The sequence below is a fragment of the Calidris pugnax genome, unplaced genomic scaffold (assembly GCF_001431845.1).
Source record: "Calidris pugnax isolate Ruff unplaced genomic scaffold, ASM143184v1 scaffold435, whole genome shotgun sequence".
Lineage (NCBI taxonomy): Eukaryota > Metazoa > Chordata > Aves > Charadriiformes > Scolopacidae > Calidris > Calidris pugnax.
In genome coordinates, this window is record NW_015091240.1 from 2,754,231 (window position 1) to 2,767,667 (window position 13,437).

General features: G+C 54.9%; 1 protein-coding gene across 3 annotated transcripts in view; it reads left to right on the plus strand.

Moving 5' to 3' along the window:
* Positions 1-10,324, plus strand: part of DUSP8 (dual specificity phosphatase 8) — a 42,020-nt gene extending 31,696 nt beyond the window's left edge. For all 3 annotated transcript variants that reach the window (XM_014960016.1, XM_014960017.1, XM_014960018.1), the window contains 4 exons: positions 6,269-6,435; positions 8,284-8,443; positions 8,625-8,748; positions 9,124-10,324. In XM_014960016.1, coding sequence (XP_014815502.1) covers positions 6,269-6,435; positions 8,284-8,443; positions 8,625-8,748; positions 9,124-10,222 — 1,550 coding nt within the window. In that variant the 3' untranslated portion in view covers positions 10,223-10,324. The remainder of the gene's footprint in view (positions 1-6,268; positions 6,436-8,283; positions 8,444-8,624; positions 8,749-9,123) is intronic.
* Positions 10,325-13,437: the final 3,113 nt, after the last annotated feature.

Genomic DNA, 13,437 nt, shown 5'->3' on the forward strand with positions numbered 1-13,437 from the left:
GAGCAGGTCTCTGTGCTGGTAAAGTGCTTTTCAGTCATGCCAGCCCTTTTGGGCAACACTTCTGGGTGTGGGATTTTTTTTTTTTTTCTCCAAATATTACTGATTTGTTTATTTTTTTTCTTCATACTAGATGTGATTTTTTTCATAGGCCATTCACGTGTGAATTAAAAACAAATTAGACTGCTGGGTCCTCTCTCTGTGTGTGAAAAAAAAAAAAAAAAAAAGAGGAGCCAGCAGTGGGGTGATGAAATTTGGTGCCAAGTGAAGGTAGGGTAAAAGCTGGGCTGGGGGAGAGCACAGTTGCTGGGCAGGGTGATGGGAGATGGGGACAGGGGACTAGGTGAGCACCGGACTTCTCTCTCCAATGCAGTGAGATGGGTAGAGGTGAAAGAGAGGAGAGGGTGAGTTGGCCAGGATTCAGAGCACTAGGATTTCACCCAGAGGGGTGAGTAGGGCATGCAAGCAAGCAGACTGCCTGCATCGGGCATTGCTGGCAGAGCTGGGGAAAAGCAAAGGGGGCTGCAACGCGGAGAGGGGAACAGCAAGGATGGAGGCGGGGGAAAACTCAGAAACGTCCCGGGCAGCGAGGAAGTGCTGACAAAGCCCTGGAGCTTCCCGGAGTGCAGTGAGTAAGGGTGGCAGTAAGCAGTGTTTCATCACGCCGCCCGGCTTAGCTGCCGGCACCAACAGGTTCCCACCCAGCACGAGAGCCAGGGAGACGGCGTTTTGCAAAGAGGGATTTTCCCAGCAGCTCTGGGGGGTTGACGTGCAGCGTGCCTGGCCCCTCTGCTTTCCTTCCTTCAACTCAACCTGCCACAGAGATGCTCAGCCAAATGCTCGGGCTGACCACCCTGCCAAGGCTGGGCACAATGCAGGCAAGGGCTGGGATTTTGCAGGTCCCCCCCCAGCTCTCGTCATCTCCTGCCGTGCCTCAATTCAGTAAGGTGGTTTAACACCTGGGGACAGATATGTTCAGGTCTCTGGGAGGAGTGTGTCCCCAGGGGGCTGGGGTGATGGGGAGGAGGCATCCAGGCACGATCCCGGCTGCCGAGCCGGCACAGCAGCGGGGGAACCGTGCTGGTGTGGCGGCTGCTCCAGCAGCAGCCGAGGCGCGTGCTCGCTTGCATGCCCCGCTGCCCCTCGCCACGTGCCGCCCTGGCAGCGGCTCTCAGCCACCGCAGGCATTTTAATGAGAGCTAAGCAGAGCCAGGCCTCTCTCAGCCCCCTTGGTTGCTGGGAGCTTTACGGGAGCAGAGGGTCTCCAGCATGATCACAGGTGCAAACCCCACTGGTGGGGCCGTGGGCTGCCGCAAAAGCCCCCACACCTGCACAGGGAACCAGTCTGTGAGCTCCTCCAGCTGCCGCTCTTTAAGAGTCATTAGAGGAGCAATGAGGGTGGGCTATAAACCACCTCTTTAATACCCCCTGTCAGTCTCCTGCTGGCTCCTGGTGTGAGGAGGTGGGGTGTGGTGGCTGCTGCTGGCCCAGGGAGGATTTTCAGCTCTGGCTGTGCCTGTTCCCCTCTTCCTTGTTGCCACAGACTGATGGCACAGTGGGGTGACATGCCACCTCTTCTTCACTGCTTCCTGCTGGGGGGCTTTGTGTTGGATGTGCTCCACCATGCATATGGGAGGCTGGCAAACAGGACATGTCCCTGCTGTTCAGTGTGTCTCTGTTGGGGGCATTTGGGAGACTCATGGGGCTGGGGATGTTGTTCAAGAGGCACATGGCTCTTCTTAAGAGTGGTCTTGGGTTGAAGCAGGTGCCCTAGGAAGCCCTTTTGCAGTCATCGGGGTGCAGCATCAAGGCCAGAGCTGTTGGGTTGTTTCAAGGGACTGTGGAGCAGGTGAGTCCATGGGTCTGGAGATGAATGGGCAGTCTCTAGCCATCAGAGCAATGTGTCGGAGGGTTTTCAGGACCTATTGTTTCTCTCCACGTTATGCCTCCAGCCTAGGAAGATGGCCTTGGTGCAGAGAGGGATGCAGGGAGCAGCAGGGATCTGGAATAGCCCTGCTTAATGTGCCTCACACCTTCCTTTTATCCCCAGCAGTATTTCCCCTAAAGTCCCAGGCAGCTCAATGGATTGTAAATCCACAAAGCTGGGGCTTACCACCAGGAGGAAAATGATGCCACATCACATCCCTGTCCCTAGCCTACACTTGTCACCTTTTGTGTCACCCTCCCTGGCACCACCACTGCTGTCCTTCCTGTTTTGGCAGAGAGGGGAGCAGGGCAACTTGCTGGTGATGGGTGGTGCCTAAGATGTGGTCAGTGTCCCAACCATAAGCTGGATGTCCCCAGTGACCACCTGAAGGTGACAACCAAGGCAGTGGAGAGGGCCCCAGGTATGGCAAGGTCCCAGCTCAGCAGTGAGGTTTGCTGCTCAAGGGGGAGAGTCAGAGGGTTCCCCAACAGTTGTAGCAGTACTAGTACCCCAGGGGCTTATTCAAAGATGCTACTGGCATCTTCCCCTGGGGCTGATGGATAGGCTTGGGAAGGATTCCCGGGCTGGCTGCCTTCCCTCTGCGGCATCTGTTCTCCTGACAAACCCAGTTTCACTGGGAGGTTGTCATAGATGTTCAGCTGGAAAATGTGCAGAGAGGCGGGCCCGGCAAAGATGAGAGTGGAGGAGAAGTTGTGGTGGTTTTCCCTCTCCTCTGTTTGCTGCCAGGGCCGTGTGGAGCAGGGCTGGGGGCTGGCCCACAGGGGTCTCTGCAGGGCAGAGTCACAGGTGGAAGGGAGGGTCAGCACCCCATGAATGAAACCCGGGATGGGGGAAGAAACAAGGTTTGAGTTGTTGCACTCAAGTCACTGCAACATCCCATGTCACTGTTTCCATCTTTCCTCTGGGGAGAGGAGGGTGACAGCACTCCCCTCCCTCCCAAAAGCTGCATTTCTCTTCAGCCCCACCTTGAGCGGGACACCACTAAGGGTTTCTATGTCTCTGGGGGCATTGCTGAATGAACCCCCCCAAAACTTTCCCAGAGCCCTGCCTGATGCTGGTTCTTGGCTATTGCTTCTTCCATGTTCAGCAGGAGCCGTGAAGGCATCCCCACTTCTGTCCTGGTTACCTGTGTCCAACATCCCCCTTCTCCTTCTGGGCCCCACCTCTGACTCATGTAGTTGCAGGAGGCGGGAAGACACTGGGTTTTCCAGGGAATGGTTTTGAGAGCCCTCAGGAGTGCTGGAACCAGTGCACAGAGCTATGCCATGCAGGGACCAGCTCATCCCCAGCAAGCCTTTACCAGGCTTGAGGGGAGCATCAAGAAGAACCCAGTGATCCCCAAGCACCCATTCCACGTCATATACAAATCCTTCCTGAGCTTAATTCCCCACATGCCAAGAGAAATGGTGCTCCTGGCACAACACTGTGAATAAAAGAGGAAAGACTAGAAAGACCCAGTGCTGCCCTGGCTCCTCACCCATGGGGCTCTGCCGCTCTCTCCCAGCAAAAGCTAGGATCCGTGGCCCGGGGTTAGAGGGGGGAAAGCCCAGGTATCGGTTGGAGCCCAGCCAGGGACATTCACTGCCTTTGGGATTGTTTTGAAGAGCTGCTTCGCTTTCTAAAAATGAAAGGCATGCTACAGCAGCCGGTGTGGGGTGGGGTGAGTGTCACTTCAAGGTTGGGATGGTGTCAGGTACCCAGCCCCATCTCTAGGATTTCCCCCAAGCCCAGGCTGCCCTCAGCAGCTGCAAACATGGGGGAAATGAGGACAGACAGGATGGGAGCATGCCCGGGCTCCCAGGCACAGGGTTGAGGCTTTGCTTGGGACAAGCAGGGTATGCTATGGGCATAATTTTGGGTGGTGACATCCTCTGGTTGCTGGCAGCGTGCTGGGGTAGGCACCGCAGCTGAGGGTGCTGCTGCCACTCTGTGAACTGCCCCCTCTGCCCCTGCCTGGACTTCCCCGGCCAGGGCTGGCAGAGGATCTGCTGCCGTGCAAGTGCTGGTGGAGGCAGGCAGGGGAGAGCGGCATGCCCCGACCTGCTTTAGCTATGAGATCACCCTGTGCTCCCAGCTTCTAAAGAGCGATGTTAAACCGTACATGGCCCCGGGTGGCTCTTGACGGGTACAAATGAGTGTGAGAGGCTGGGGACCTGGGACAAGAGCAGGCACCAATTCCTGGGGCTGTGCTTGCATGCACCCTCCTCCCCCAAAATGTGCCGGGTTCCTTCGGAAACATTCCCGTGTTATTTTGCATGAGTCCAGGGGTCAAATCTGTGCCCCAGTAGACCCCGTGTGCTGCAGGCTTCCCTGGGAGGCAGCTGAAAGAACCCCTTCCCACAGGGTTTCTGCTTGAGCATCCCCCAGGTATCAGCGGTGTGTGCTCAAGCACAGGGCAAAGCAGGGAGGTCGCACATGTCCACACAGGGCTCTGGCCGGTGATTTATGCTCCTTGGCAATGGGGACACAGCGCATGGATGAGCAGTAACTGGAGCTGTGCTGCACCTGCACTGGGCCTCCTGCTTTTGCTCTGATTTAATGTCCCAATTGAGAGGTGATGTCATTTCGGAGGGAGCCAGAGAAAAGGAAGTGCTAGGGAAGATAAGGTGCTTTAACTCTACCGCTCCCGGCTTGGCCAGGTTCTGAAGCTGGGAGCTCTGTTAACTGCCAGCCAGGAAAACATCAGAGAGGGGAGGAAAGAGGTTGGTTGGAGAACACCTTCCTCTTGGGACAGTGGGACCTAACACCAGGAGCTGCTGAGATAGAGGGTGATGGAGGACCTTGGATGTTCCCAGGTGGTGTGAGCATGATTTTGTGCACCGCTCCGGCTTTTTCATCACCTCCCAAACATGTGGGGTGGGTTGTCTACAGTACCAGTCATACCCCACCAGAGCCTGGGTGCTACACCACCAGCCAGGGACGTGCTCCAGCAGGGTCAGCAGAAATGCTGGAAAGGTGTTAGAGAAGGTAAACTGAGAATGTGCCAAGGCTGCCTTGCTTCCAAAGGGGAGAGAGACCGAATGGAAAGGTCAGTACCAAAGATTCATCGAAAGGTCTTGTCTAGCTGTGGAGATGGGCCAAGGATTCCCACAGTGCTGAGTCCAGAGACTTGGACTTTCAGAAGGATCTCGTGGGGGCATCCAGTTCCCTCTGTCAAAGGCAGTCAAGCCCCAAAGTCATCTGTGCCCTTTGGGTGATGTCAAGCTGCATCTGCTCATTTGCATGACTGGAAAAGCCTCAAGGGAGACTGGTTGGGCTTATACAACCCAAGGTCCTGTCTGTTGCACCAAGCTGTCACCCAGATGTCCTCAGCTGGAGGGGAGTGAGGTTGGGCCACCACTAGCCAGACCCAGCTCTACCTCAGAGAACGCGACCAGTGAGTGAGAGCAAATCAGGATCGCCAGTGGCCTTACACAACCGTGCAGGATGTGCAACAGCACTGGGGGTTTTCCAGCTCCCTGAGCTACCCACCATGCAGGCAGGACAATGCTTGCCACCCTGCTCAAGTGACCACCCTTGCCGCTTGAGCAGGGAACTGGCTTTCAGGCAGGCTCAATCACAGTTAGACTGTGCTTTTGACTACGGCAGGTACAGTGGCAATATGGCTGTCAGATGCCACCTACCGCAGTCCCAGCTGGGGGTTTTCTTTCAATATCAGGCTTAAAAGTGCTCAACGTGGGTATTACTGCTCCAGCAGCTTGGTGCCATAAATTGGGTGCTGTGTGCTGTCACATTCAGTAAGGTCAGAACATGAAAGATGGCAACGGCTTGCAAGTACCAATGTGCCGATCCAGTCCATTGCGGCGGAAATCATGGGCTTGGCGGGGCTGGGCAGAGGGGACAACTCTCAGAAACTGCAATGTGTAAGTGTAGCTGTTGTGGCAAGGTTTCTGCTGACCTCCCCAGTGCAGAGAATTTTGCACCTCAGTGGGCTTGCTTGTTGTCATCCTGCCTTGGCAGGTTTCGCTCTCAAAGATTGACACTGGTTGTCCTTAGAGTACCAGGCAGCCAAGAAAAGAACTTTATCTTCCCATCGTTGGTCTGAATGAAGTTGAGAAGAGCAGGAGGGAGTGTGGGATGCCTCACATGTGTATTAATATCCAGCTGCGGCAGGAAAAATCAGAACTAGATCTTCTTTACTTTCTCCATGTGTGTGGCACAGTCATCATAATGTGTCTGCACTGGTTAGCAACGGCTTGGTGGCTTTTTGCTCTTCAAGGCTCTGTTCTCAGTGTTGCAGGGTTATCACTGCATTGTCCCCAGCCAAGTACTGATGGTCTCAGCTTCACTGCTACGAGCTCAATGTCCCCATTTTCTCCACAGGAGGCTTTGCCACCTTCTCGTCCTGCTTCCCGGGGCTCTGTGAGGGGAAGCCAGCTGCCATCCTGCCGATGAGCATCTCCCAGCCATGCTTGCCTGTGGCCAATGTTGGCCCCACACGCATCCTGCCACATCTCTACCTGGGTTCCCAGAAAGACGTCCTAAACAAGGTATGACCCTGTTGAGGGGACACATCTTCCCTGTCCCATCTGGGGTGGTGAGAGCATTAAGGACTCTTCTACTGCCCGGTGGGAGAGCCACACATGGCCAGTCTGACCCTACCAAGAAGCAGAAAGGCAGGGAGTGCATAGACAGAGCCCAGCAGAACTGGGGAGGGTGGTCACAAGATGAGTTGTCATATTGATGAGCTTTGGGGTGGTCCAACTCTTCCCAGGAGCCCATAGCAAACTCAGGGGCAGGAGGAGCATGGCCGGAAAATATGTGGGTTTGGAGGGGGAGTTACCGTTGCTGGAGGGAGATGTGGAACAGGAGTCAGCTTTGCACCCACCCACCTAACCAGCTAGGCTGCCAGTTAACACCAATTTTAGCGACCCTGTGATCCCCCTGGGAGCCAGAGAGAGTAGGAACAAAATGGGTTATTCAGCTGCGGCAGCACAGGGACAGGCAGCTCTGGCCAGGGGCAGGGGCTTGTTCAGGAGGCCCAAAAGTGAGCGAAGTTTTGCTGTGGGGAGAGAGGAGAAAAGAGGGTCAGTGCCCTTTTAAAGGTGCTGGAAGGGCTGTGCTGTGATGTCACGCCAGGGAAGGAATTTTGTTTAAAGGAAAAATAACTGCAAGAGGAAAGAAAGAGGAATTGCAGTTAAAATGCCGCCGGGCGCCTGCCTACCGCGGGCAGGAGGGAGCCAGCCAGGCGTCCTCACCCGGGGCAGGCGAGGGGGGAGAGGGACCACGACGCCGGAGGGGGGTTGGAGACAGAAAGGAGGGAGAGAGAAATTATATACAGGGAGTAGAAGGAAATGAAAGAGAAAAATGCCAAGAATGTGAGCCCGGGAGCTGGGCTGGCTCCACTGAGCCGAGGCCGGGCTCTGCAGAGCCTGCTGGGTTGGGCAGGAACCGACCACTGGAGAGCCAGGGCCGAAATCCCGGTGCGGTCTCCTGAGGAGCCAATGTCAGGCAGGGAAATTGATGGTTTCCTTCCCTCCTCGCCTCCTTGGAGGGTTTTGTTCATCTTTTGGAGTTTTGTTTTCTGCCATCCTCATGATGTGGCCAGAAGATGCTCTATTCATAGGCAGCAGAGCAGGGTCAAGTGCAGATGCTTCTCTTCTCCAGCATGCATGATGCTTCTCTTCTCCAGCATGTTGCAAAAGAGAGATGGCAAATCCACTCACTGTGATGTGTGGAAGGACTCTTTTATCTCCATGTTTTCTCCTTCCATTTAATTCTGGGTGTTCCTGGAATAGTGCAGATCAGGCACTGAGTCCCAGTCCCTGCTGGGACTCATTTTCCCATTTTTTATAAGCAACCTGCTCCCCATTGTACAGATGATACCTAATCTGATGAGGTGGGAAAAGGGACGGGTCAGGTAAGCCATAAATTTGGTGTCAGCACCGCATATAGGTGAAGCTGGCTGTAGCCCTGGGAGGGAAGGAATGGAGGTTGGTGTGGGTGCAGCAGTACACACCCAGCACGCCAGTTCCCTCATGGATGGCCTGTGGGTCGAACCTCACCCTCTCATCACAGTTTTTCATCTGACCCTATTTACCTAAGGTCTCCCTTGTGCCATTGCATTTACTGAGTCAGAAATAAGGACAGTGATGGTGGCCATTGAGTGCCCAAAGCAGAAAAGGCACACAAAAAAAGGTTAAAACCTCTATCATCTAAGTGGACGCAACCTTCTCAGTTGGTCTGTGCTGTGCTACTATCAATTAGGCCAAGGCAGCAGTGGGAGATCCACAGGAGAAAATACTGGGAGGGGAAAAGGCAGGTGCATGGCAAGGCAGATCTTCAGCACTTGTGCTGGCTGAAGTTACCTGATCATTTGATCGCTTCTTTCCCACCAGGACTTGATGACACAGAATGGGATAAGCTACGTCCTCAATGCCAGCAACTCCTGTCCCAAGCCAGACTTCATCTGTGATAGTCACTTCATGCGCATTCCTGTCAATGACAACTACTGTGAGAAGCTGCTTCCCTGGCTGGACAAGTCCATTGAATTCATTGGTGAGCTTTTGTTACAAAGCTTGCAGACCCTCTAGTTCTCAACCTTCAAAACCTGTCCTGCATGGACTTACTCCCAGCAACCCTTTCATCCAAAGGGGTTGAGGAGGGAGGTTAGAGTAATTTTGCTCAACGTTTCTGACCACATGGATGCTTTTCTCTATGTTTCTCTACCATGCTGCAGACAAGGCCAAGGTGTCCAGCTGCCAGGTGATTGTGCACTGCTTGGCTGGGATCTCCCGGTCGGCCACCATTGCCATCGCCTACATCATGAAGACCATGGGTATGTCGTCAGATGATGCTTACAGGTGAGTTTTCCTCAGAAGGTATGAAGGAGTTAGGCTTCTCTCCAGGGAAGGAAAGCAGACTGAGCTGAGAAGGAGAGGGTGGGAGCTCCTTGGAGCTCTCTCTTGCATTGGCTGAGTCTGGGTGAAACCAAACCAAGCCTCCATTCTTATGAATGCATGCAATGAGGAATGGTTGGGAGTGGTAAAATGGAGGGGGGGAGGCAGTCTCAGCTCTACCTCTGGGGCATCTCGAGGCCCCATGGTTCCCCAAGACCCCTTTCTTTAGAGGGTCTGGTCAGAAGGTCCTGGACAATGCCTTTTCTCAAAGAGGCTGAGAGTAGGGGTGGCCCACTGAAGGACCAAGCACCAATTGGGGCTGTCTGTGCCTCTTGGCAGGTTCGTTAAGGACCGTCGCCCGTCCATCTCGCCCAACTTCAACTTCCTGGGCCAGCTTCTGGAGTACGAGAGGAGCCTGAAGCTTCTCAAGGCCCTGAAGTCAAAGGGTGACCGGGGCGAGGGAGACGCCCAGCAGGACCTGGCAGAGTCAGCTGAGGGCAGCCAGCAACCCCCACCACCTACCTCAGAGAAGGCCGAGGAGGTGCCAAGAGGCACCGGCTCAGTGTCCCCCCACGGCGACCCTGAGCGGCAAGGTGGGACCCCAAAGGTCCTGTCACCCACCACCCTCCAGCAGGGGCTCAACGGCTTGCACCTCTCCTCCGAACGTATCCAGGACACCAACCGCCTGAAACGCTCCTTCTCCCTGGACATCAAGTCCGCCTACTCCCCTGGCCTGCGGCAGGACCCCCCTGGACCCCCTGGCCCCGGGGATGCCCCCAAACTCTGCAAGCTAGACAGCCCCTCGGGCCCTGGTGGCCTCAGCCCCTTTTCCCCAGGGGCGGACAGCCCTGACCGGCCAAACGGGCCCGATCTCCTGCTGGAGGCCAAGGTGAGGCAGCGGCGGAAGCACCGGCACCCAGCGGGCTCGCCGGCCCATGGGCTCAGCCTCAACGTTGGCGGGGCCTGCACCACACGCAAGAGCCCTGGCGCCGAGGACGGGCTGCCACCACGGCTCAGCCAGCCGGCCACCACTCCCACCGCCGCCACCACCGCCACCACCACCTGGAGTGGGGTGCACCTGGAGTCCCCCAGCACCCCCTCCGGCGAGGCCGGCTGGTACTTCGGCACGGACTCCGGTGGCACTGGCGGTAGCGGCGGGAGCCTGTTCGCCGGCGCCGGCCCGTATCCGCCGCCCTTCGGCTGCGGCGGGGTGGCGGGTGGCTGTGAGATCAGACTGAGGGACAAGGCGCGGGCCGAGCCGCGGGACGGGCGGCACAGCTGGCACGAGGAGGCCGGCGCCGAGAAGCAGTTCAAGCGCAGGAGCTGCCAGATGGAATTCGAGGAGACCATGTCCGAGGGCAGGGCCCGGGAAGAGCTGGGCAAAATCGGCAAACAGTCCAGCTTTTCGGGCAGCATGGAGATCATCGAGGTGTCCTGACACCCACCCAGGGCGCCTGGAGAGGGGGGACGGGAACAGGGATGGGGTGGGGGGATATTTAAGCTGGGGGGAGAGGGGAGGGGGGGCAGGGTTGGAGGGGAGTATTTATACCTGTGCGTGCATTTTCGGGAGCGCACGCACTAAAACTGAAGCGAAGGTGGATGAGTCTTTCCAGAGTCAGGAAACATAACGGCGGATGCTTAGTGTCCCTCTTACACTAGTCCTGGTCCTTCCCTGCCGTCCCCAGGGGTTGCAGCCCTTGGAGACCCACGCTCAAAATTTGGGCATAAAAATCAAGCAGGAAGGGGCAGGGGTCACAATTTTGGCTGCAGGGATGGGACACAGCACCTGTGGAGGGGACCACGGCTGCCCTTCCCTGCACCTTGGTGCACTAAGCATTCTCCCCTCTGTTTCTCTGGCTAAGTATCCTAAAAATGCTGCACTGGAGCAGCCCTATACATATATAAATATATATTATATATAATATAAAGAAAAAAACCCGAAAACACACACACAAAGGAAAAGGTAAATGGTTTTACTGCGATTTTTATTGAGACGTAAATAATATTTCAATTTTTTGTTTTGTTTTTAATTTATTGAAGCTGTTCATTCTGGCAATGATTTGCAGACAATGTGGGGCGGTACTTTCAGCTCTATTTTTACTGTGTATGGTATTTAAATCTGAAATACGAGTTTCTAAGCAATATCTGAAGCCTGTGGCTCCTTCTATAGCTCATGTCGATGACAAAGTTTTTCCCCCCTCTTCCCTCCGGGCACAGCGACAATGGGACAGGAGACTCTTCTGGGCACTTTTTCTAGAAACGAACAAGCGAACGCAAACCATAAAACCTTCTTACAACACAAACTGAGCCAGAAAACTCTCTTCTGGAAGCTGCTGCCGCTTCTTCACTCCTTGGTCTCTGTTTGCTTCTCCTCATCCCAGCCATCATCCCATCCCAGCCATTGTCCCCATCCTGGCCATCACCCCATCCCGGCCATCACCCCATCCCAGCTGTCACCCCATCCCAGCCATCACCCCATCCCAGCCGTGGCCACTTCCCCTCCCCTGGGCTGGCCATCTTCGCTGGAGAGGGCAAGGAGGGAGTCACCTGAAATGGATTGAAGGGTGCCAGGTGTCACCTCCAGCTGCACAGGGAAGGGGAAGGTGTCGGAGGCTGCCACAGCAGAGACAAGGAGGAAAGGCTGGTGGTAGTTGGGATTTCTTGTCCGGGGGTGGTGTCTTACCTGCCCACCCCAGCCCCTCAGCTCCCCCTCACCTCAGCCACCTTGTTTGGGAGGTATGGGCTCTGTTTTCCCTTTGGGGGCAGTGTTTTTTCAGGCTTCCCCCATCCTTCACTTCACATCTGAGAAACTTGTGCAGTGTTTGCTGGCCCTGTCCCCCCCTGGGCCAGCTCCCCTCCTTCCGGCAGGTGATAAGCCAGCTGGAAACGAAGCTCTGCAAGCACACAGGGGGCACAACTGACTTTTTTTCAGAGGTGTTTGGTTGCTTCCCCCAGTCCTGGTGGGGAGCCAAGCTCTTGCCCTCAACTCCAACATCAGGCTTGCTGAGAAGTTGCTTTTTGGAGCTGTAGGCACTAAACTGCCTCCGCTGCAAAGCACATCTCTCCCTGCGGCTGTCTTTGCTTTCTCCCTTTTCTTGCGCTAGTTTGCAAAGCAATACCTCAGGGGTCTCTGTTTGTGCATGTCTGTGTCCTGTGTCATCCTTGGAGTGATGTTTTCTTCTTTTCTGGGTCCACACAGTTTCTCTCCCTTTCCCTTGTTCCTCCTCTCGTTGTTCGTTTCTATCTTTAAATCAAAATACACGTGACAAAACCAAATTATCTCAGGTTTAAAACTGAACACAAAGCAGAGGCATGAGGAGCTGCAATCGTGTGAGGAGGGGCTGCTCGCTTCAGCTGGCTGCTGCCCCATCCACCTCTGTGTCTACAGTTGAGGCAAGTCTCCCTGGAGGCTCCTTGCTCTCTTCAGGCTGACTTTAGTTTTTCTGGTTTTCCATGGGGCCATTTGGTGAGATGCTGGGGACCTCCAAATGCTCCTGCCTGGTTCCCTGAGGTGTGGTGGGGAGGAATGGGGGTGGCTGGAGAGCCAAGGAATCACCTGCCTCTCTCCCCACATTGCTTTTGATGAGGGCAAGAGATTGCATAGTCATCCCTCAAAAGCCCACTGCCACCCATCATTGCCTCCAGCAACCACCTCTAACCAGCTCAGTGTTGCCGACCTGAACATTTCTCCCTTCTGGCCATGAAAGGACAATGACGCTATTTCCTAAACTCCTTTTTTAGATTCCAATAAGCATTTGGGGTCCATCCTATGAGCTGGGCAGCTATGCAGGAACTGCACTTGCAGCAGGGTCTCCTAAATGGGCATTGATGTCAAATCCAAGGAGGGAATCCCTCCTGTAAGCCCCCCAAGCCCAGGGTTAGCGTTACCTGCCTCCTGCCTAAGCAGCACTGCTGGTCTCCCTTCACCTCCTGCTGCCCTTGGTGGTGGAATCTCCTCCCAAGCATGCTAGAGGTCATCACCTGCTGATCTCTACTTGGTGTTGCTCAGTTCCTGCCCATCCCATAGTCCTCTAAGGTTGGTGTCAACACAGATCGACTGAGCTCAGGTGGGGCAAATTGCTGGCAGTAGCTGTTTAGATAGCTGGTAGCTTTGGGCAACAGAGAGAGAGCTAGATGACTTCCAAAGGGGTTTAATAAAAAGTGGACAACAAGTCGGCACAGCCAGGTGGGGAGATGAGCTGAGGTGCTAGTGAGCTGTTGTGTAACTCGTGCCATTAGCTGACATGGTGCATTATGAGCACAAAAAAGCAGCTGGACCAAGCAAGGAGAGGACATATGTTGTAAATGAGACTCTGGATATCTGCAAAGAGACAGATACGTGGTTTGCTTTTCCTGGTCTCCTCTCTGCCATCCTCTCAGTGCTCCTTAGCCATGTTTGAGGCTTTAGGCACTACAGACTCCTCTCTCCTCTGAAACCAGAGCAGAGAGAAGTAGATTTTAAAATTAGTAACTGCCAAGAGACATTCACGACCCACCTCTGCAGCCTTATTTTGATGTACTTTGCATTCATCCTTCCCCTTTACACTGGGCATGTGCACTCCCGTGCAGTATTTTAAGGCTACATCCAGAAAATAGGCTTGGTGGAACACCCTTCCCTGAGTGTCTCCTGCCAGTTCTGACTCAAAGCCATCA